This window comes from Euleptes europaea, chromosome 3, assembly GCF_029931775.1.
Source record: "Euleptes europaea isolate rEulEur1 chromosome 3, rEulEur1.hap1, whole genome shotgun sequence".
Taxonomy (NCBI): Eukaryota; Metazoa; Chordata; class Lepidosauria; order Squamata; family Sphaerodactylidae; genus Euleptes; species Euleptes europaea.
The window spans coordinates 85,370,436-85,393,229 of NC_079314.1; the positions used below are offsets into that span (position 1 = coordinate 85,370,436).

At 42.4% G+C, this 22,794-nt stretch overlaps 1 protein-coding gene across 1 annotated transcript in view; it reads left to right on the forward strand.

Annotated features, from left to right (window-relative positions):
• NR1H4 (nuclear receptor subfamily 1 group H member 4) overlaps positions 1-20,487 on the forward strand; it is a 43,483-nt gene extending 22,996 nt beyond the window's left edge. Inside the window, exons 6-9 of the mRNA XM_056847293.1 lie at positions 3,379-3,478; positions 7,006-7,152; positions 17,815-17,928; positions 20,249-20,487. Coding sequence (XP_056703271.1) covers positions 3,379-3,478; positions 7,006-7,152; positions 17,815-17,928; positions 20,249-20,487 — 600 coding nt within the window. The remainder of the gene's footprint in view (positions 1-3,378; positions 3,479-7,005; positions 7,153-17,814; positions 17,929-20,248) is intronic.
• The last annotated feature ends 2,307 nt before the right edge of the window (positions 20,488-22,794 follow it).

Sequence of the window (22,794 nt, forward strand, 5' to 3'; positions counted from 1 at the left end):
TTCGTTTTGTAACAAAATTCTTTGAACGTCACTGGTATTATGGGGGTGATCCTTATAGACCCAAAGAACAAAAAAACGCAGATCGTTTTCAGAGTGTTTCTTTGCCACAAAATGGCTAGTGAGGGGAGCCTCAAAATTGCGTGCCCTGATCCGGGACCTGTGCTCGCCTATACGTAGACGAACCTGTCTCATTGTGGAACCAATGTAAAGTAAAGAGCATCCACAAGAGACGGCGTATACGACCCGGCTGGTAGAGCAATTAGAAAAATGCTTGAGCTGAAAACGAAAATCAGAAGGAGAATGGAATTCCTTAACCGGTAAAGAAAGAGGACAAACAGAACAACCACTACATTTGAAGTGTCCAACTGTTGTGGGATGTCTACTAATCTTCAAAGAGTCAGATCTTATCAGAGTGTCTTTTAACGAGGCAGTGCGGCGTAAGCCGAAAATGGGCGGCTCACTACATCCCGGGATGGTATTCAACAAATGCCAATGTTTCCTAATACATTGCTGTATAGCATGGGAGTGTTGACTATAGGTTAGTGAACAAAAGATTTTATGATTGGGCTTTTGAGGATGTTTTTTAAATAAATCTTGACGGTCAATATGGGCAGCACGTTGTCTAGCGTTATTCAAAACATGCTGGGGGTAGCCTCTATGGGCTAAAGATGTTTCTAATTGATCAGAAGAGTAATGAAAATCTTGTTCAAGGGTGGAGTTTCGCTTCAGTCTAAGCATTTGACTGAATGGGAGGCTTGTTTTTAAATGCAAAGGGTGATTGGAAGCAAAGTGTAAACCAGCATTTTTAGCTAAGGATTTTTTGAAGGGTTTTACGGCTAAGGTACGATCCTGTTGGTTCCACAATGAGACAGGTTCGCCTACGTATAGGCGAGCACAGGTCCCGGATCAGGGCACGCAATTTTGAGGCTCCCCTCACTAGCCATTTTGTGGCAAAGAAACACTCTGAAAACGATCTGCGTTTTTTTGTTCTTTGGGTCTATAAGGATCACCCCCATAATAACAGTGACGTTCAAAGAATTTTGTTACAAAACGAAATGCGCTTCATCTTTCTATTTAATACCCTTACCCCAAATGGATTAAATACAGAATTTGATTTATCCTGTTTCATATAACTTCCCCTTTAAGAGTCAAGTTCTATCAGACAGCTGTTTCCACTTTGTCTTCTTACTTGAGCCTTCTATTTGAGCCTGTTATTTTCACAGTCTGTACCACGTATGAATTTTCTGCTAGCAGCCCGTTAGGGAGCTCCAAATTTATCCTAGGAATTGTACAATTAAGCCCTCGTGGTGAGTTATAATATTTACTCAGTATGTCTGTAGTTTGTTATAGAGGTCTTTTTTATATACTTTTATATTTTTGTATTCTCATGTTTATAATTTTGGACTAGGCTGATGAAGCTACCTCGTGTAGCGAAAGCGCTGGAATACTTCCGGAGCCGCATTACCACCACCTACTCCTCCGTTGTCCAAAGAACATGAAATTGACCAGAAACGCAACTATATGCTTTATATGAACTTTTGCATATTTATTACTACTAAGTTATTGTTTCTACCTACTTGCTTTGTAACCTCGGTTGCTTAGCGTTGCTTGTTTATCTCGTTACATTTGGGTAATACATTGATTGCACTTGCTATTTTTGCTTGTTTACTTTTGCCTACTACTGTTTATTTGATCAACACTCATTACAGTAGAGTGAGTTATTTGTATAGCTAACCTCTAGGTGGTGGCTGGAGATCTCCTGCTATTACAACAGATCTCCAGCCGATAGAGATCAGTTTACCTGGAGAAAATGGCCCCTCTGGCAATTGGACTCGATGGCATTGAAGTCCCTCCCCTCCCTAAACCCTGCCCTCCTCAGGCTGCGCCCACAAAATCTCCAGGTATTTCTCAACCCAGAGCTGGCAACCCCAATGTAACGGGAGGAACAAAAGGCCTCTGTTTGTGTGCCTGAAGTGACAAGAGTAGGGCTGTTGGAAAAAAAAATTCGGGCCGGTTCGGATTCGGCCGAACCCGGCCCGACTTGGGTCCGGTTCTGACGAATTCCAAACCGCCCCTGTTTAGGAATGCCGAATTTGGCGGGAAATTCGGCATTCCCGAACAAATTCGATTTAACCCCCCCCCACTTCCCAGGAGTTGCGGGAAACCGGGCGGGGGGGGTCGTTAAACTGCTCCGCTCTGCCTGCCCAGGCAGCGCAGAGCAGTTTAAACCCCCCTGCCCGGTTTCCCGGGACTGCTCCGCTGCCTGGGTCCTGACACTCAGCTGTTGGGCGCAGCAGAGCAGTTTAAACCCCCCAGGAAGCCGGGCGGAGGGGGTTTAAGTGCTCTGCGCTGCCTGCCCAGGCAGCACGGAGCACTTTAAAGACCCACCACCCCCCTTCCCACTTTAAAGACCCACCACCCCCCGACAGCAGAGCGTCGGAACCCAGACAGCGGAGCAATTTAAACCCCCCCCCCCACCGCCCAGCTTCCCGGGAGTCCCAGGAAGCCGGGCGGTGGGGATTTAAAGTGTTCCGCGCTGCCTGGACAGGCAGCATGGAGCAGTTTAAAGACCCCCCCGCCCGGTTTCCTGGGAGTCCTGGGAAGGGGGCGGTGGGGGTTTAAACCCCCCCCCCCCCGCCCGGCTTCCCGGGACACTTTCCTGGGACTCCCAGGAAACCGGGCAGGGGGGTCTTTAAAGGCGGGGAACGCCGAACCTGCCGAATTATCCGGCGATCGCTGAACTCACCGAATTCGGCACGCCTTTTCCCGCCTTTTTTTTGTGTTTGGTTCCATCCGAACTGAAAACCCCCGAATCGGGGGAAATTCGGCTGTTTGTTCTGTTTGGACGAACCGAATCGACAGCCCTAGACAAGAGCTTTTACACTTTGCACTCCATAGAGAGTAGGACTGAGCCCTTTGCTTTCTCTTCTTGGGTTCAAGTGAAAAGTAGTGGATCTCCATCCACTTTAAAGAAGCTTTTTAAAATGCCCCAAAATTGCTGTCTTCCCTGCAAATTTTGTTTTCTCTTTTCTGAGGTCTAGAATAATTAGTTTTCTTGTGCTTTCATAGTCTCTAGCATCTCATGTCCTTCAGTGGAATGTTGGGTCACTCAGTTTGATGCAGGGCACTTTTACACAGCCCAAATAATGCACTTTCAATCCACTTTCACTGCACCTTAACGACTGTTTGCAAGTGGATTTTGCCAGTCCACACAGTAAAATCCACCTTCAAAGTGGATTGAAAGTGGATTGAAAGTGCGTTATTTGGCCTGTGTGAAAGTGCCCACAGTCTCAAGCTCCTGTGGAGCAAGAAGTGGTTTACTATAACAGTTCCCACCACTATTACAACTAATACTAATAATTCTGTTTTAATGTTCAGTTACAAGAGGAATTCAGTGCTGAAGAAAATTTTCTCATCTTAACAGAAATGGCCACCAGTCATGTACAGGTCCTTGTGGAATTTACCAAAAGGTTACCAGGTATGATGTGTTAAATACACTTGACCTCTTGTGTTTCAGTTAGAGAGGCTAATAGCTCTGTACTTTTATAAGAACATAAGAAGAGTCCTGCTTGATCAGACCAGTGGTCTATCTAGTCCAGCATCCTGTCTCAATGAGTTCCTCTGGATGTCCAACAACAGGGCATAGAGGCCTTCCCCTGATGTTTCCTCCCTTACTGCCTCTGAACACGGAGGTTCCATTTAGTCACCAGATCCTCTTTAGTCACCATGACTAGTAGCTACTGCTATACTATCCATGAATCTGTTTAATCCCCTTTTAAAGATGTCTATGCCTGTGGCCATCACCTCATCCTCTGGCAGTGAATTCCACATTTTAATCACTTGTTGTGTAAAGAAGTATTTCCTTTTGTCTGTTCTGAATCTACTGCCCATCAGCTTCATTGGATGCGCTTGAGTTCTAGTATTTTGGGAGAGGAGAAAAATTATGTTGATATGCCTGTTATAATAGGGCTTATAATATATAAGCCTGTCTCCTTTACCGCCTAAAAGGGGGGAAAATGACCAAATGCAGAACAAAACTAGATGTTAGTATTTACACTAGTTCATTACAGCAATGTAGCCATACTGCAGCTGCAAGTCCTGGTGGCAACTCCTCTGTAAAAAAACACAGACTGACCTTATTCTGGCCAAGACCATGGCATGGGGTGGGGGAGCAGAGGCTCCTGCCTTCCCCCTGACCTGTTTTTGGCAGTCAGAATGACTCAGGGGCTGTACTGGTTGGTGTTATTGACCTCGCCAGGAGGCTGGAAGTACATGTACAGGCTCCTGATAGAGTGTGTAATGTTTCCCGCAGCCCTCAGGACATTTTGGCTGCCAAAATTGCATGGGGGGGGGAGGCAGGAGCCCCTCCATCACACCACAGTCCCTATCAGAATCAGGTCAATCTGCACGTTTTTTTTACAGGAGTTGCCTGTAGGACTTGCAGCTGCAGTTTGGCTACAAGTAGCCATGGAAAACTCATGTAAAAAGTAAAATTATTTTGGCTCTTCATGAATCAAGAAGCTGCAGCTCTGAACTCACCTGGGGCTGCTTTTGCAGCTGGGGGCTTGTGAATGAGAGAAGGGAGGAGGGTCCTTCCCTGGCTCCCAGCATCAATCAGGCCCTGGCTCCAGGTGAGGGGCCAGTCAGCATTGGGTCAGTCAGTTAGGAGGTCTTCACTTGGGTCTGCTCCCAGAAGCCTTAAGAGGCCACCACTGGAGAATGGGTCTCTTTCAATCTGTGAAGTTTTCCTCAAGTTTTAGAATCACACAATCCTTTATACAGAAGTTCAAGAACAAGGGTGCTGTCATTATTAGCATTCAGGTGGTTGTTTTATTTTCAACAATGAATAAATTAAAATTAATGTGAGACATTGTTCCTGTCTTGAGGATGTTTCTTAAAATTAGCTTTATTAGACTCATATTGTTATGTGACAAGAATATGTAAGGACTTTCCCACTATGGATCTCCTGCAAACAGGCTGCAAAAAGTAATGTTTCAGCCATGGGTGGATTTGCCATTTAACTTACAGGGAAATTTCCTGGTGGGCCACTGCTCTTAGAGCGCCCGTGGTGGCCAGGTGCAAGCATATTAAAGTTCTAGCAACTCTTCCAGAGCCTCAGCAGCCACTTGGCTCAGATCCTTCATCACTAATGGTCATTGGTGTCAATTCAGCAATGATCTTTTCCTGCTCTGCTGCCTGTTTTCAAGAGGAAGCATTAGGTGAGCTAATGATCAGAGAGCCAGAATGGTATAGTGGTTAAGAGCGGTGGTTTGGAGCCGTGGACACTAATCTGGAGAATCGGGTTTGATTCCCCACTCCTCCACATGAGTGGCAGACGCTAATGTGGTGAACTGGGTTGGTTTCCCCACTCCTCCACATGAAGCCAGCTGGGTGACCTTGACCTAGTCACAGCTCTCTTAGAGCTCTCTCGGCTCCACCTACCTCACAGGATGTTTGTTGTGGGGAGAGGAAGGGAAGGTGATAGTAAGCTGCTTTGATTCTTCCTTAAGTGGTAGAGAAAGTCAACATATAAAAACCCAACTCTTCTTCTTCTTCATTGTTGGCGCTTCTGAGTTTAGTGACCCATGTAGCACTGACTTGTAGGGCCACTCAGCTTGGCTTTTTCCAGGGTCATTTTCATTTCCCAGTCTACCTAAAGGCCTAAGTAATTATACCATATGGAAATGGGGCTGTACTTTTTCCTTCTCTCAAGAGCAAGTGTGCTAGAACTGACCAAAGACATGTCTAGTCCCACATTCTGTTTCACACAAGAAGTCCCAGAAGGCCTGCTAACAGGGCATGGAGGCCAAAGCATTCCTCAATTATTGCCCCAACACTGGACTTCAGAGGGTTACTGTATCTGAATATTTAGCCATCATAGCTAATAGCCCCTGCTTAACCTCTTCTCTATGAATTTCTCTAATTCCCATTTAAAGCCAACTAAATTAATGACCATCACTACATACAGTGGCATTGACTCCTTTGATACCGAATTACTGAAAATTAGAACCAGTCTTTTATTTCAGCAGTGGAATCTAAGAGCACTTGTAGGCAACCACTAAAAAACATCTTTCATGTTTGAAGGTTAGCTGACCCATGTAATATCACAACACAGTACCCCGAGAAACAAAACATAATGAGAATTTTTTCTATGCGTTACATATGTTCAGACGGGTTGGCTTTAATTGACCCAGCACTTTTCTAGACCAACCAGCAACAACATGTTGATTTTGTTACCTCTGGTAGTTTTAGAAATTATGCAAGTAAGCTAAAACTCATGCACTGCAGCTATCTATCTTCTTCTGTGATCCAGGTCATTTGGGCACAGGTCAGAAAGGTGTAATCATTAGAAAGTGCCCCTGATAAAAATAAGCAAAGTACTATTGTGCTACCTTTCAAACAATAAACAATTGTATGAATATACAGATCACTATGCATACACGTGTTCTTTCAACAACATGCTTTTCTATTTTTAATATAGTTTTATATTAAAGCCCTTTTCATGATTCCCATTCCTTTCATGAAAATGAAAGAAAAAACGATTGGAGAGTAGAGCCGGTGGACAAATGTAAGAGCTGGAAAGTGCTCAATTGAGCGCTGAAAGATGATAATGCAACCAGTGCTCCATTAGCACTGAAGAAGGAATTTAATTTGTAATATGCTAATCAAGTTGAAAGTAATCACCCTGTGATTTGAAATAAGATTACAAGCACATGCACGTGTGACAAACTTGAATGGATTTTTGCCTGACAGCTTGAGAAAGAAAACAAACATACACTTCAAACATAGTCACCTGTGCTTTTGCCAAATTGGCAAATGTATCCATATTTATTTACATAAAATGTTTATATCCTATTGTTCTCCTTATCAATGGGACTGAACTGATGAAGTAAGCTTTGACTCACAAATTTTGTTGGTCTTTAAGGTGCTACAGGACTTGAATTTTGTTCTGCCTCTCCAGTAGAAATTGCTAGGAGAAAGAGTGACAGTTTCATTTTATTCCAGGCTTTCAAACCCTTGACCATGAAGATCAGATTGCTTTACTAAAGGGTTCAGCTGTGGAAGCCATGTTCCTTCGGTCAGCTGAGATCTTCAACAGAAAACTTCCTGTAGGGCATGCTGATCTCCTAGAAGAAAGGATTCGTAACAGTGGTAGGTACTTCAGATGACTAGCAGAAGGAACCACACTAGTTCTTGAAATGGCAAGCAAAAATGCATGGTACATGAATGTCACTCTTCCAAAGTTTCAGTTCCAAGCCAGCCAGTCAGCTGTGAGTCCAAAGGTTATCAAGGAAATGTGTAATCATAAAAATACAGGCCTTGTGAATAGAATGATTTCATTATATCCTATTATATTTGTTCAAGGATATATATATAAATGAATTAGGGCAATGAAACATGTTTCCATCACATTATTCCAATAAAGTCATCTAACCCACTTCAATGATCATAAATGATGTAACAGCAATAGTGCAAGGTTTACCAGTCAGTAATGTGTACATGTGAGAGGGGAATCCTACTTCTGGCCAAAAGGGTTCTGCAGATCATAATGTTTGGGTAGAGGCATTCTTTATAGATTTGACTCCATAGTTTTTTAGGTTTCTGCTTTAATGCTATATATAGATGATGATGAATGATTGTACAGCGCTTTTCTGTGTACAACATGCTTATTAATTTTCACCTCATTTATCCTCGCAATGTGTGATTAGGGAAACAACAGAGATAGTGTCTTTCACAAGGCCGTCCAATGACCATCATAGCTGAGTAATGATTTGAACATGGGTCCAGCTAAATATATATCCTTGAATATATCAATATATATCCTTGAACAAATAGGAGCCCCGTGGCGCAGAGTGGTAAGCTGCAGTACTGCAGTCCAAGCTCTGCTCATGACCTGAGTTCGATCCTGACGGAAGTCGGTTTCAGGTAGACAGCTCAAGGTTGACTCAGCCTTCCAACCTTCCAAGGTTGGTAAAATGAGTACCCAGTTTGCTGGGGGTAAAGGGAAGATGACTGGGGAAGGCAATGGCAAACCACCCTGTAAACATAGTCTACCTAGTAAAGGTCGGGATGTGATGTCACCCCATGGGTCAGAAATGACCTGGTGCTTGCACAGGGGACTACCTTTACCTTACCAGCTCAATACACTGTTCCTTGTATGAAGTCAACTGCGGGACCAAGAAAGCTTTATTAGTTAGTACATAAACCAATGAGAGGAAAGGGGGTGAAGTGTATTCAGTGGGATACTTGTTACCTAGGTGTTGACCCAGTGCTTAGTTGGGGGGGGGGGCTGGAGACGGCTACCCAGACCCACCTGCAAAACTTAGGCATGCACAATCAACACAAGACACAGCACTGGGATGAAAATGGCCACAACTTTTATTGGTTACAGCGTAAGGACATTGGCATAGCATAGGGGCTGGATCCGGGCATCAGCCAACCCAACCTGCCGGCTGATGCTGTGCCTCCTGTTCCCCAATCTGCCTGCTGGGGGGCATCCTGGGAGGACCTCCTTCTCCTAGCCCGTCTGCTGGGAGTAGCCTGGGATGGCAGTATGTGGGACACCACTTGGACGGGAGCCACTCTGTGATTCCCCTGCCACTTGGAGGGAGGCCGTCCTGACAGCCCCTGAGCTGGGCATGTCCCCTGCCAGGCCTCCCCCAAAATTCCTTATTGGGATCCCCAGAGTGAGGGGAAAGGGCACGCAGGCCAGCTTTTCCCCCAAAACTGGATCCGCCCCATGTATGTCTGTAGAGGTTTCTTAATTGTTTTCTGTGAAAGGGCAAATTTAGGCTTTCTTTTTTAGGAAAGCAAACCACTAGTTTATTTGTAGTTCAGCTGATACTCTTTCTAGTGTTTCAGAGTCAACAGTGATACATGATGTTTAGATTTCTGTTGACTGTGCTACACCTTCTTGCTCTACATTGGCATGGGGCTCTCCAGATGACAATCTGTGGCTTACAGCAGAAAAAGAAATACTCCTCTGTGAACAGTTTTAAACACAGCTTTAAGAACATTAGACAACCCTACCTTTGACTGGATTAGAAATGTAACAATACCTGCTTCTAGGGTAGCAGAGGTACTTCCATGACACTAGCACCAGCATATAAACTGCATTCTATCAGCTCAATTTGAGCATCCTACGTTTCTATTTTTAAAAGTTTTAAAACTGCAAGTGGCAAGCAGTAGCAATCCAAAGCTTGGATATCTACCCAACAGTTAACAAGTATACGTCTTCCATCCTAACCAAGTGCAAAAAGTGTTCATAAATAGCACTACTTGTTGTGTTTTGATAGCTGTTTTGTAAGTTAGTTCATTGTTGAAGGTTAGAAATGTGTCCCATTAGGAAGACCATAGTCTGTTGCTGGGCAGACCAGGCCCTTCTACACTGAAGGGAAAAGCAGAGAGTGGAAAAAAGGAAGAAATATGGAGGATAAAATAGAGCAGGTGCTGTAAGAGGGACAGAATAAAGTCTCATGCTAAGAATCCTGCTTTGTATAGTCTCCTTGCCCACATTAAGCTACAAAACTACTGTACAATATGCATACATTTCTTACCTAAACATTATGCAGATGACTCACATTCTTTGTTAAAGTTTTGTTCTCCAGTGTGTATCTTTAATTTTCCTATTTCCTTTCAATCCAGCTGGCTTAGTTAAAACGCAAATGATGAGATTCTCTTACAAAAAGAAACAGAGTACTCAGGCTGCTTAACAACCTCACTTTCCAATATATTCATAATACAATGAATTATAATGAATATATTAGTTTAAAAGATGTATTGGAAAAATCCAGATCTTTTGACAAAAAGCAGATATAGTTTGAGATAAGGTGGTTTTATGGGCAGGTGACTGTCAAACTGTCAGTGAGGACTTGTCGTCAGTCTTTGAAAAACGCAGCCACAAAAGCTGCAAATAAAATGCCTGAAAATCACAGTGCTGTTCATTCTTTTGTCACCTGCCACAATGCTGGCCCTGAAATGCCTGCCCTCTCTGAACATTTATGATTTCCCTCCTCCTATCCTGGCTATTTTGCATTAGCGTTTTTGTGTGTGACAAAGGAACCACAGTGATCCAGTGGCGATGACCTTTCAGGAGATTTATTCCTATGCTGATGCAGAATGGCTTTATTCATTAATGCAATAATATTGGCCAAATGGCTGTGACATGTAATGCTGTCTTGCTTATAGCTTTGAATTCTTCTGCACAAACTGTCAGGAAAATTCTTAGTATAGATGTTTCTGTTTTAACACCAAGACTGTCTTTAGTCCTGGGAATTACCTAATAATAGAACCCCTGACGTTGTTTTCACTATAACAGCTTCATTGTTTTCACCAGAATTCACACAAAAAATATGTCAATATTTTTATTCCTAGTTTAATTCTTTCACTAACTCTATATAAAACGTTTGTTTCCAAAGCCTTAGATTTTAGTAGCAAATAGAAGTAATACAGAATTTCAAATGCAGCATTTATTTATTTTTGCAGAAAGCATTTACAGAACAACTCTTTTGGGAAACCACTTATTTGTGCAGGAAACTGATGTTTTATAGTTCCTTGTGGGAAGTATGAAAAGCAATTTTAAAATAAATGTTCTGATGAAGAGCTGTCCTTTTAAAACATGTTGGAAGGAGCGAATCTATTGGAGAGGTTTTTAACCAAATCAGATTAGTTTAATAGTTGGTGTCCTTTTGTGCTCAGTATGGATCTGAGATAAGCCATGTGTTTGGCTGATGAAGGCAAATGGGAAGCCAGTTGAATTGGCCATGCAACTCAAGAAGTCATTGTGAGCTTAGTTCAGAACTTTTTTAAAATTATATTGTTTTTAAAAAGTTAAATTGAAGTTTCTCGTGAATATTTCTGAATTGGGAAAACACTACTGATTATTTCACTGCATTTAAAACAATAATACAATGAGTAATTAATATGTTCATTTCTCAGTAAACCTAGAGCTCATTACTCTTTGAGTTAATATCCACTGACAGCTTCAAACCTATCCAGATGAAAGATCTCCTCATCCATATTAACAACAGTCTAGGGCATAATTAATTAGTACAAAACAGTCTCCCTCACAGCTGTTCTTCTTTTTTAAATTTAAACATCTAGTTGTACTAAGGACTCTCTCTACGAGTACATAAATCTAATACTTATTATGGAAGAAGGAAATTAAAATATGATGCATAATAAATAGCAGAGATAAAGCTTGACTTGAATCATAGTAAGACAGAAAATTGCAATTTACAGCTCCCTTAAGACTGAAGCCACAGTAACAGTGTGGTGGCACTCTCATTAGGCACAATCTTGAAGATCGTATTTATTACCTGCACTCTCAGTGCAGGTTTACTTGTGGTTTCCCCATGAGTTTCCTTGAATAAATTATTTTCTTAGGTGGAAGAAAAATATTGTGCATGCAGCTCACTTTCTAGGAAGTGGTAAGAGTCTTTAGGCAGTAGTTTAATTAAGAGGCTGTTTAAAAAGACAGGATAAAATATATAGAACCCAGAGCCTGGCATTTATAGCATTTTGTTTAATCCAGGTTGTCCAATGTCCTTCACCACCCCAGGGTTAGAAGTTCTAGCACGGACTGCTTGGGAAGTGTGCAAAGCATTAACCCAGGCTGAAATTCAGGAAAGAAATATAACGTAGGTTTAGGGAATAGAGTACATGGAACAGGACTGATAGGAATAGGGGGCAAAGTGGCCATTTAATTTTTATGGAAATTCCCTGGTGGGCCAATGCCTTGCAGCACTACTAGGAAGGAACAAGTAGAGCCAAATTCTAATAGCTCTTGCATCACTTCAGGGCCTGTTTGGTTTGTTTGTTTATTTAGAAAATATATACACTACCTCTCCACAGACCTGCTCAATGCAGCTCATAAAGCAAGCACAACACAAAATTATTTTGAAAATTACCATAAGGGAAGCTACAAAAACATGCAAAGGGCATATAAGTAGGGCTGCCAACCTCTAGGTACTAGCTGGAGATCTCCTGCTATTACAACTGATCTCCAGCCGATAGAGATCAGTTCACCTGGAAAAAATGGCCACTTTGGCAATTGGACTCTATGGCATTGAAGTTCCTCCCCTCCCCAAACCACGCCCTCCTCGAGCTCCGCCCCAAAAACCTCCCGCCGATGACAAAGAGGAACCTGGCAACCCTACATATAAGCAGCTCTAAACAACTTTCAGCATTTTATAATAGTATTTACAAAACAGTCCACAGGCTAGAAGCAAATCGTAAAAACAATTGAAAAAAGGTGGAACCTTACCCCCTCAGTCAGAAACCTGGGTAAAAAGAGATGTTTGAACCTGTTTTTTTATTTATTTATACTCTGCCTTTCTTCCAAATGAGGAGCCAAAGTGGCTTACATCGTTCTTTTCTCCTCCATTTTATCCTTACAACAACTCTGTCAGGTACATTAGGCAGAGACAGGCCCAAGGTCACTCACCGAGATTGCATGGCAGAGTGGGAATTAAAACCTGGATCTCCTAGATCCTAGACCAATACTCTAACCACTACAGCAAACTGGTATCTAAAGTACAGTAAAGTAGGCACCAGGTGAACCTCATGGAAGAGGACATTGCAAAAGTGAGGTGCCTCCTCTGAAAAACCTGTGTCTTTGGTTGCTATCCATTTCATAACTGCAGGGGCATGGAGAGCAGAATCTTAACTGGGGGTATGGTCCGTACAGGAGTTCAGGCCTGGACAATGGTGCCAAGATGGGCTTTGGCTCACCTGTTGCCTCTTCTCAGCATAACAGTCAGTATGCCCAACCCAGTCACTTATTTCTGGAGAATTACACACAACTGAAAAAGCCTTTGTATGGTGTACAGATTCTACCCCTGTAACGTTATTATTCCTGCTGTGATTCTCAGTATCTATGCTTCACTAGCCTGTGCAAAGAACGTATAGCACTAGTACATGAATTATCTCAGTGATACACCAGAGCCATGTGGAAAGTAACACTGTATGATGCAGTAGTTTGTGGAGAAAATACAAGCCTTCACAAGATCAATCTAATGTGCGAATAGGTCCTCAAAACTGGTTCCATAGTCAGGGGAAACAAAGAACAGTTAGGTCAGTAATTTGGGACAACCCTTTCAGCCTTTCCTTTTCTTCCTACATGGACACTATATGTGGCACAATGGTTGTGTGAATCGGCCATGATCAACACAAACTACTGGCTTGTGCCCCTTGAGCTGTGTGAAAAAAATCCCAGTTACTCATGTGCATACAAACAGTATTAGAAGATCTGCATAATTAATTCACCATATAATTCATGTAAGAAGTAGGAAAAATCTGTACAGTGGTTTTATGAATTGGACTGGCATTGCCTTAAACTTAAGGAGGTTATGTAGGAGGTTATTACTGAGCAGCAAATTGTGCCAACAAACCATATGCATTTGGTATAGTAAGGCAGTAACAGACCTTGGTATATATTTTAATATTCATTTTGAGTACTTGCTTGTACATGGGAGTCTCAGTGCTGATCCAAGTCCCTTTGTTTTAGTAACACTGAAGCCTGACCACACAATCGGTCCTAATAAAAACCGTCTTAGAAGTCTTGCACTTATAGTGAGAAAGCAGCTATTTCTGATCATTGAGTATCAAAATATACTTGCAAATTATGGCAAAGAGATTCTCCCCTCCCTTTGCTTTTAAAGAAGGAATTGGGCAGTATTTTTATGTTGAATACACATTGATAGAATTTAGCAGCCCTTAATGTTAAATTTCTTTCAGTTTTCAACTTGAGTTTTCAAGGTGAAATGAGGGAAAGAAACAATTAAAATAACATACATGTATTCTAATTTTTTTAGATAGGGTTTGCAGACTGCTGAAATAGTCTGTGTTACATAGGGAAGTAGCCCCCTCTGGTGATTAAAAACAAGAATTGGCAGTCAAGAGTGTTGAGGAGCAAAGGTGAACCAAGTAGGTAGAGAAGAATGAATAAACCACAGTTAAAGTCCTGAGTTCTATTTCCATTTTCTTAAAAGAAATTAATCCTCCTCCTATTTGATCCTTTTTTGGTTCAGGCTCTTGCTTCATGAGGGTGTTGAAACATGTTGAGTTTCTATTATTCTGGATTGCAACATAACTCTAATGTCTGTGCTGTTCTTTCTTTCCCATTAGAGGAGTATAATAACATACTTTACACTATTTCATAGGAAAACAGGAAACACCCTATTCTCAAGCCAAGCATCACTCGATGAATCATGCCCCCTCTACTATTACATAGTGTTGACTGCTTGCCCCACCTTCATTTATGTATCTTCTCTTGAAAGCCAAAAGGGTGATGGCTGTGTTGGTAAAAGATACAAGGCCAAATCCAGATTTTGGGAGGCCCTGGGCAAGATGTCCTCCAGTGGCTTTCTCCCCCTCCCTATGTATGCCAGCATGTCCATCCTCTGTTCCTTATGGTCCTTCATAGATATGCACATACATAAAGCGCCGTAAAGTCACAGCTGACTTAATGGCGACCCAGTAGGGTTTTTAAGGTAAGAGACTTAACAGATTTTCTCCCTCTCCCATAATACTAGAACATGGGGTCATCTGCTAAAGCTGGAGGGTGAGAGATTCAAAACAGATAAAAGGAAGTATTCTTTTCACACAACGCATAATTAAATTGTGGAACTCCCTGCCCCAGGATGTGGTGATGGCTGCCAGCTTGGACAGCTTTAAGAGTGGAGTGGACATATTCATGGAGAAAAGGGGTATTCATGGCTATTAGTTAGAATGGATACTAGTCATGCTGCATACCTATTCTCTCTAGTATCAGAGGAGCATGCCTATTATTTTGGGTGCTGTGGAACACAGGCAGGATGGTGCAGCTGTAGTCGTCTTGTTTGTGGCTTCCTAGAGGCACCTGGTTGGCCACTGTGTGAGCAGACTGCTGGACTTGATGGGCCTTGGTCTGATCCAGCAGGGCCTTTCTTATGTTCCTCTGTTCTTAGAGGTGGTTGCCATTGCCTTCCTCTACATAGCAACCCTGGTATTCCTGCTTAACTTCTGAGATCTGACGAGACCCTACCTATTTCTATGGGTAGGAAAGGCAGGTCTCAAAGGAGGCAGCATCCATGGCAACAGCCTGACTATTGACCAGATGCTGTTAACCACCTTCTCCCACCAATAAATGGGGAAGTGCCCCCGTGAGGCTTCAGAAGTCTCTAGGGCAATCTCCCATTTCCTGATTGGAGAAGTAACTGAGGGAGGTTGTGAAGCATGACAAACAGTGTGGTCTTTTTGCTTCCTCCCTGTGGCTGTGCTTGTAGCAGGAAATGAATTATTATCCCAGAGGCCCATGAAACATCATCTGTTTCCTAATAGGAAAATCACCTTGGAGGGAGCAAGGCACAACTTTTACACAAGAGAGCCATGTGCCACTACTATCCTTAAATGATCTGCCTCATCAGAAAATGAGAGATGGCCCTGGAAATCTTCACGTTGGTGGGAGTGGATGAACCAAGCAACTCTGATAGGTAGTGGGTTTTCTGCCAAGCCTGGGACTCCAGCAGGTGCCCACATTATTGACCACTGACAGCAACCCTGTGAAGATATATTAAGAAAAATAATTGTCCTGCTGTAGTCCAGGAGTGGGCTTGGACCCAGGCCTACTGCTGGATAAAGCAGGTGGCAGCTGCGACAACAGTGCCTTTTACCAGCTGCGACTGGTTAGCCAGCTGCGGCCTTTTCTGGACAGAAAAGATCTGGCCACTGTGGTGCATGCCTTGGTTACCTTTATATTAGATTGCTGCAATGTGCTGTACATGGGGCTGCCCTTGAAAAGTGTTTGGAAACTGGTACAGAACGCTGCAGCCAGGATGTTGACTGGAATGAGCTATAGGGACCATATCACTCCAGTCTTGGCCCAATTTGTTTCCAGGCACAATTCAAAGTGTGAATACCTGAAGGATTGCCTAATCCCTTATGAATCTGCCTTACCATTATGGTCACCTTCAGAGGCCCTGCTTTGGGTGCCCCTGCCTTCTGAGATTAGGTGGGTGGCAACCCGGGAGAGGGTTTTCTAGTCTTGGCACCAAAGCCCTGAAACTCTCTCCCCCGGGGAGAATCGTCTGTTCCCTTCTGTTGCATCTAAGGTAGCACAAAATACAGCAATTTACAGTACTGTTTCTTTTCTATTGGGTGTATTTGCAATTTTGCTTCTAGAAAACTGGCAGTGCAATCCGGAGAGCTGCTGGTTGCACTGCGACTGGCCACTGGTGTAACTATGGCGACACTAGTCTGGTCCCTGAAGGGTTTCTTTAGTGAGCAGCCAGCAGGAAAGAGAGCGTGTTATTGGGATTTTGGAGGCTGCAATCATGTCAGCATCCCCAGTAACTGTGCCATAGCATCCCATCTGGGTGTTGTTTTGCAACAGCTGGGCCGTGACAGACAGGACAGGCAGAACCAATCAGTGGCCGGCAGGAGCAGGGGGCCCTAGTCCTCTGCAAGTCACAGCTGAGGGGCAGGAAGGGCAGAGCCAGGGATTGAGGCTTCATGTCTGCGGCATACCACCCCCCCTTAAAGAGTCTGGGCCCTGACATCAGTCCTTGGGCAGCTGACAGAGTTGGCAAGGACCCCAGCATCCCCCCTCCCACGGAGATCCCAAGCAGGGCCTTGGCTGAAGCAATGCAGAGGCTGCTATCGCCTGAAAGAGGCATGGGGACACAAAAGGGAGAGTCTGTCCAGTGATGGGTGTCCTCCGCTCACCAGCGGGTGCACCTCCCAGTAGCCTGGCTGTGCTGCCAAGGGTACCCCTGCACCACCCCCAGTCACACCAGAGGTGGGCTCAGATGTAGAGGCATGCAGCAGCACCTTCAGATCTCCCAATAGCCTCCTCTTAGAAGCAGAAGTGGTCTAGGACTGGAATGACTGTCATTCCTCTCTGGGCACTATCATTCCACTCCCAGAGCAATCTACCTTTGCCCAGACCCCATAATTCAAAATCAATTCTGCATTCATTGTAACTTTCGTGTGCCATAATGTTTTGCAATGGAGCTCATGCAAATCATTTGGCATTTCTGGCTGCCAGTATGTCCAGTGGGCATTCCAGATTCTCTCATTGTTCCCAATAAGCAATCCTGTCAGTTGTTTAGTACTCGCCACTCACTCTGTCTGCACGGCTGAGATCTGATGAGATCTGATCTCATCAGATCTCAGAAACTAAGCAGGGTCGGCCCTGATTAGCACTTGGATAAGAGACTACTATGGAATTCCAGGGTTGCCATGCCGAGGAAGGTACTGGCAAACCACCTGTTAGTCTCTTGGCTTGAAAATCCTAGGGGTTTGCCATAAGTCGGCTGCAACTTGATAGCACTTTACACACACACACACACACACACACACACATTCAGGATGGCATTCTGAAATTATTTGGTGTTTATATGGAACAAAGATATAAAATAGTCCAATATTGGAAAATGTATTAAGAGTTGAGAGAGAATATCAAAGTATCGATCAATATAATCAATTTACAGAATTCTAGGTGAGGGGCAGAGATGACAGATAATGTATTTATTAAACTGTTGCGGTAGGGTGCTAGTGTGGTCTTGTAGACAGAGTCTAGACTGGATATACAGTATTTCGGTAGCTCTAGAAAATTCACAGTCTTTTAAGCTGCAGTTTCCCGTTTATCTGATTGTAGCCTCCCAAGCTGATATGACTATAAAATAGGACAATTATAAAACACATTTCATATTGAAAGTGCTGCATAAATAATCCTATATTGTTCACTTTGTCTGTTCACTCACTTGACTACATAGTGAGGTACTTACAGTTTTAATTATGTTTACTTAAACACTTCTCAATATTTTGCAACAGGTATTTCCGATGAATATATCACCCCAATGTTCAATTTCTATAAAAGTGTTGGGGAACTGAAGATGAGACAAGAAGAATATGCTCTGCTCACAGCAATAGTTATCTTATCTCCAGGTAATTTCAGTTTCTCAATTAATTGCTGTAAGACAACATGAGAGGAAGAAAAAATCATATGAATGACTGAAGGATAAGACAATGATGACCAGTATGAGAAAAGGTTATTGGAAAAATTTTGCTGGTGCAGTTTATTAATAAAATGATAGAATTTTAATGAAAGGAAATGTATTTAGATAGTCATGTGCAAGAGCAGTTTTGCAGAACATATTTCATAAAAGGCAGCTTTAACACAATTCATAAATGAAATAAGACCCTGAAATAATAACATAAGATGAACCCTGCTGGATCAGACCAGTGGTCCATCTAGTCCAGCATCCTGTCTCACACAGTGGCCAACCAGTTCCTCTGGAGGTTCAACAAAGGTATAGACTCTGAGGCTTTCCCTTGATGTTGCCTCCTGGCACCGGTATTCAAAGGTCTACTGCCTCTGAACATGGAAGTTCCCTTTATTCACCATGGCTAGTAGCCACTGATAGACCTATCCTGCATGAATCTGTTTAGTCCCCCTTTAAATAAAGCTGTGTACACCTGTGGCCATAACTCTGGCAGCAAATTACAAATTTTAATCACTTGTTGTGTAAAGAAGTATTTCCCTCTATCCATCTGAATTTACTGCCCATCATCTTCATTGGATGCCTCACGTATTTTGGGAAAGGGAGAAAAAGGTTCTGTGTCAACTCTCTCTATCTTGTGCATAATTTTGGCAGTTCACAACTGACAGCGCAATCCTTAGCAGAGTTACATCCTGATATATCTATCAATTATCTATGGGTTTAGAACAGTGTAGCTGTTTAAGATTACACTGTAAAACAATAAGCCTATGCAGACATAACTTCTTGGACAACTAAAGTATTATTTTTCTGTCCTAATCTATTAGGCACCAGACAATCAATATCAATATATCAACTTAAAAAAATTAATCCTTACAATAAGGAAGGAATTTGGATGTTGATTTTTGAAAGTTGCATTTTGTCCAGCAAATATTGCACAATAATTCCATCAGAATTTATACAGAATTTTTTTTTGCAGTCTAACAGAATACTAATAAGCCATTCATATGAATTTTGATCCAGCAAGAACATTTTGTGCTTGGCTTTCTTCTAGATATATTCAGAAGAGCATATATAGCATACACTCAGCATGTACTAGATGCATTCTATTTGGTACAAACACAATGAAAAAGTAGTTGTAGTTGTAATTACTTTTAACACAGCTGAAAATCCCTTGGGAGGCAGGATCAAGGCCCTTCTGCTTATCTTCTAGCAGGTGACCAACACTGTTGAAGTTGATGTTGCCACAATCTCACACCCTTGTGCACAGCAGCATGTATACAGCATACTGCAGAGAAGGGTTTATGAATAGGGGCCAAAGTACTTGACTATATGATTCCTATCACTGTGTGAGCAAGAGAACTTTTAAAATATAAAAGCGTAGACATCTAGTGTCACAGTGAAAAGCTCAAAAATATAACTTGTGTGTGGTCCAAAGCTAGAATGTAAATAAAGAAAACACACACTATACAATTATAATAAGTCACAATGTCATCGTACACCGGGCAATTTTGGTATCCTAATACATGATTTCCAGTGTGTCAAGCAGAGTTGAAAGTTTCTGTTCAACAATTCTGTTTGCAAATATTGGCGCAGAGAGTTAAGCTGCAGTACTGCAGTCAAACGTTCTGCTCACGACCTGAGTTCGATCCCGACGGAAGTCGGTTTCAGGTAGCCGGCTCAAGGTTGACTCAGCCTTCCATCCTTCCGAGGTCAGTGAAATGAGTACCCAGCTTGTTGGGGGTAAAGGGAAGATGACTGAGGAAGGCACTGGCAAACCACCCCGCAAACAAAGTCTGCCTTGGAAACGTTGGGATGTGATATCACCCCATGGGTCAGGAATGACCCGGTGCTTGCACAGGGGACCTTTACCTTTACCTTTTTAATACATGATTTCTAATGTGTCAGGCAGAATTGAAAGTTTCTGTTCAACAATTCTGTTTGCAAATATTGGTTTCTGTAGCAGTAAGACACAGTTAGTACAATCCTAATCAGAGTCAGCCCAGTCCATTGATGTCAATGGGCTCAGAAGGGTGTAACGTTTCATAGTTTTCACTGAAACATATTTGGAAACAAGATGTTGCCTACCACATTAATTTCAACAAGTTTTTATAGAAGCTCACATTGATTCTGCAATTATGTGCATGGGAACAATGTGGCATGTGTAGTGAGAACTCACAGGTCTCGCCTGTCGTTGGAATACTGTTTCTCCACCTGTACATTTAAAATGACATTATTTTTTCCTGTTCTTTGAAATATAATCCAAGATCGGCAATACATACAGGACAGAGAATCCGTGGAAAGGCTTCAAGAGCCACTGCTCGAAGTTCTACAAAAATTCTGCAAGCTTTATCACACAGACAATCCTCAACATTTTGCATGTCTTCTGGGACGCCTTACAGAACTGCGGACTTTTAACCACCACCATGCAGATATGCTGATGTCTTGGAGAGTTAATGACCATAAGTTTACACCTCTTCTCTGTGAAATATGGGATGTTCAGTGATAAAAATGGATTTGACTGTCATCCTAGGCACATTTATCTGGAATCAATGAATCTTATGTCCATGTAAATGTGTTTAGGATCCTTGTTTTGTAATATATTTAAACCATCAAAAAGCATTCATAGTAAGTTTTCTGTACTGGTTTTTACAAAGACTATGCAATTTTTTTATATCAACATTGTTTAGTATTTACCAAGCATTATGTAACACTTTCACACTTTCACACGGGAACATGGAGTAATTGCCCTGGCACCTGAGCCTCTTGGAACAAAAAGCGTATTTTTTCTGTGTGCCTGAGGTATACTGTTATTCATTCTGATTGTATCTCCCTTTCTTTCTTTACAAATTATGAAATTTCCATGTTTGCTCACTACAATATACTTATTCCAAATGTTTCATTAACAGACAATATTGTAGTTACTGTAAGGATTTAGTAAAAACGAGTCAATGCCTAAACATGTTTTTCTTTGTTTAATCATGGCAGAAACAGCAATTTGTAATGCTAAATGCTGGATTTGTTTTGTTTTTTGCTTTCCTAAGGTAAAGAGGAAAAGCTACTAACATCATCCCAATCACATTTATAAGAAAAAGCCTCAGTGATGTCAATGGAGAGCTTGTTTCTGAGGGTTTAGACTCAAACAAATTCCTCAAGTTTCCCACGTTCACCACAAAGCCTGTCAACAGATGTGCTCTGGGAGTTCCATGTTTGGTCGTAATTTAACTCCCAGTCATGTTTGAGCCCAGTTTGGATCAGGATCGTAGTGTGCAAGGAGCGGGGGTTTAAGCCTTCTCCCCTGTGCAGTTTTCCTGACCTGAAATGGCTGTGAGGAGCTGCTACTGGTCCCCTTGGTGAAATTTACATGCTCTGAGAGTTCCAACCAAGGAATCCCCACAGTGCATGCGTCAACAAGAGTCATGGCAGACACAAGGTCTTTGAACAGCTTGTTTCTCTCTTTTGGAGGAGGGGTTGCAAAGGTAAGGCCGTTTTTGTTCCATTCTTCTCTCTGTGTACTTCACTGGTGAGAACTAATATGATTATACCTTTGACACGCCAAACAAACCTCCTATGAACCTGTGTTACACCGATCCTTTAAGATGGATAGACAAGGAAGCACAGGACAGAAAGGTAAATCATGCTTTGGAGACAATTGACATCAGTTGACATGTGAGGAGATACATCTTCCAAGATACTTTACACATACAAGTCACCATTTGATGTTGCAGTCCTCATGGCCATACATGTTTAATGTTCATATGGACTGAACATATATCATATATCATTTCCCAATGGCAACTCTGTACAAACAGCAGTCCCATGCATATTTGTCATGTGCCATGCTAACATACAAGGGCTGAAACATTTTAACAGTGGCCAAAGGTAAAGCACTCCACATGCGTTCCTTTACACTAATACACACATGTACGTTTAATATTTAAAGTTATTGATTTGTGGCATGGATAGATGCCAGATGCATTAATGGTACACATGAACACAGCTGTAAACAACTCATACAGTAAGTGCCCATGCTATTGCCACACATACGTTGATAGCCTCCAGATTAGACTGTTGTACTGAGCTCTACATGGTGTTCTTTGAAGACAATTTGGAAATTGTGGTTGATCTACAATGTGGTGGCCAGAGGGTTGAATGGCACCTGTCACTTCTCATGTAATACTTGAGCTGAAACATTTGCTGTAGTTCTGTTAAATTTCCAGATTTGAATGTCTGTTTTTGAGCTCTAAAGACCTAAAGGGTAAGGAATAAAGGAACCTGATGGGCCACTTGCCCCTCTATCATCCCATCTTTGTTTTCAGTTGATCATCTGAAATGCTGCTTCTTGCCCTGGCCACCAAAGGCAAGCTCAGCTATTACAGAAGCAACATTCTTTTCACTGGTCCCCTGATCTCTAGTAACTGGTTCTTCTTTCTGCATTAAAACAAACAAACACGATTGTGGAGGCTAGCATTAATTTTATGGCTGCCCATCTATTTTAATTATGTGGTAATCTGCTTTGGCTGCCTGCGAGATACACAATTTTAAATTAAAAAAAAATTAAACGCGACGGGACAAGCACGGGCTATCTAAGAAGGGCAGGCCTCATGTCTGTTCTGGTCCTGAGCAAATGTCTTCACATAAAAAACCTGTCGTGTATGTGAATGCTTTTATGTGTGTGTGTGTGTGTGTGTGTGTGTGTGTGTTAAGTGCCGTCAAGTCGGTTCCGACTCCTGGCGACCCTAAGAATGCAAGTCCTCCAAAAAGTCCTGTCTTTGACAGCCTCGCTCAGATCTTGCAAACGGAAGGCTGTATT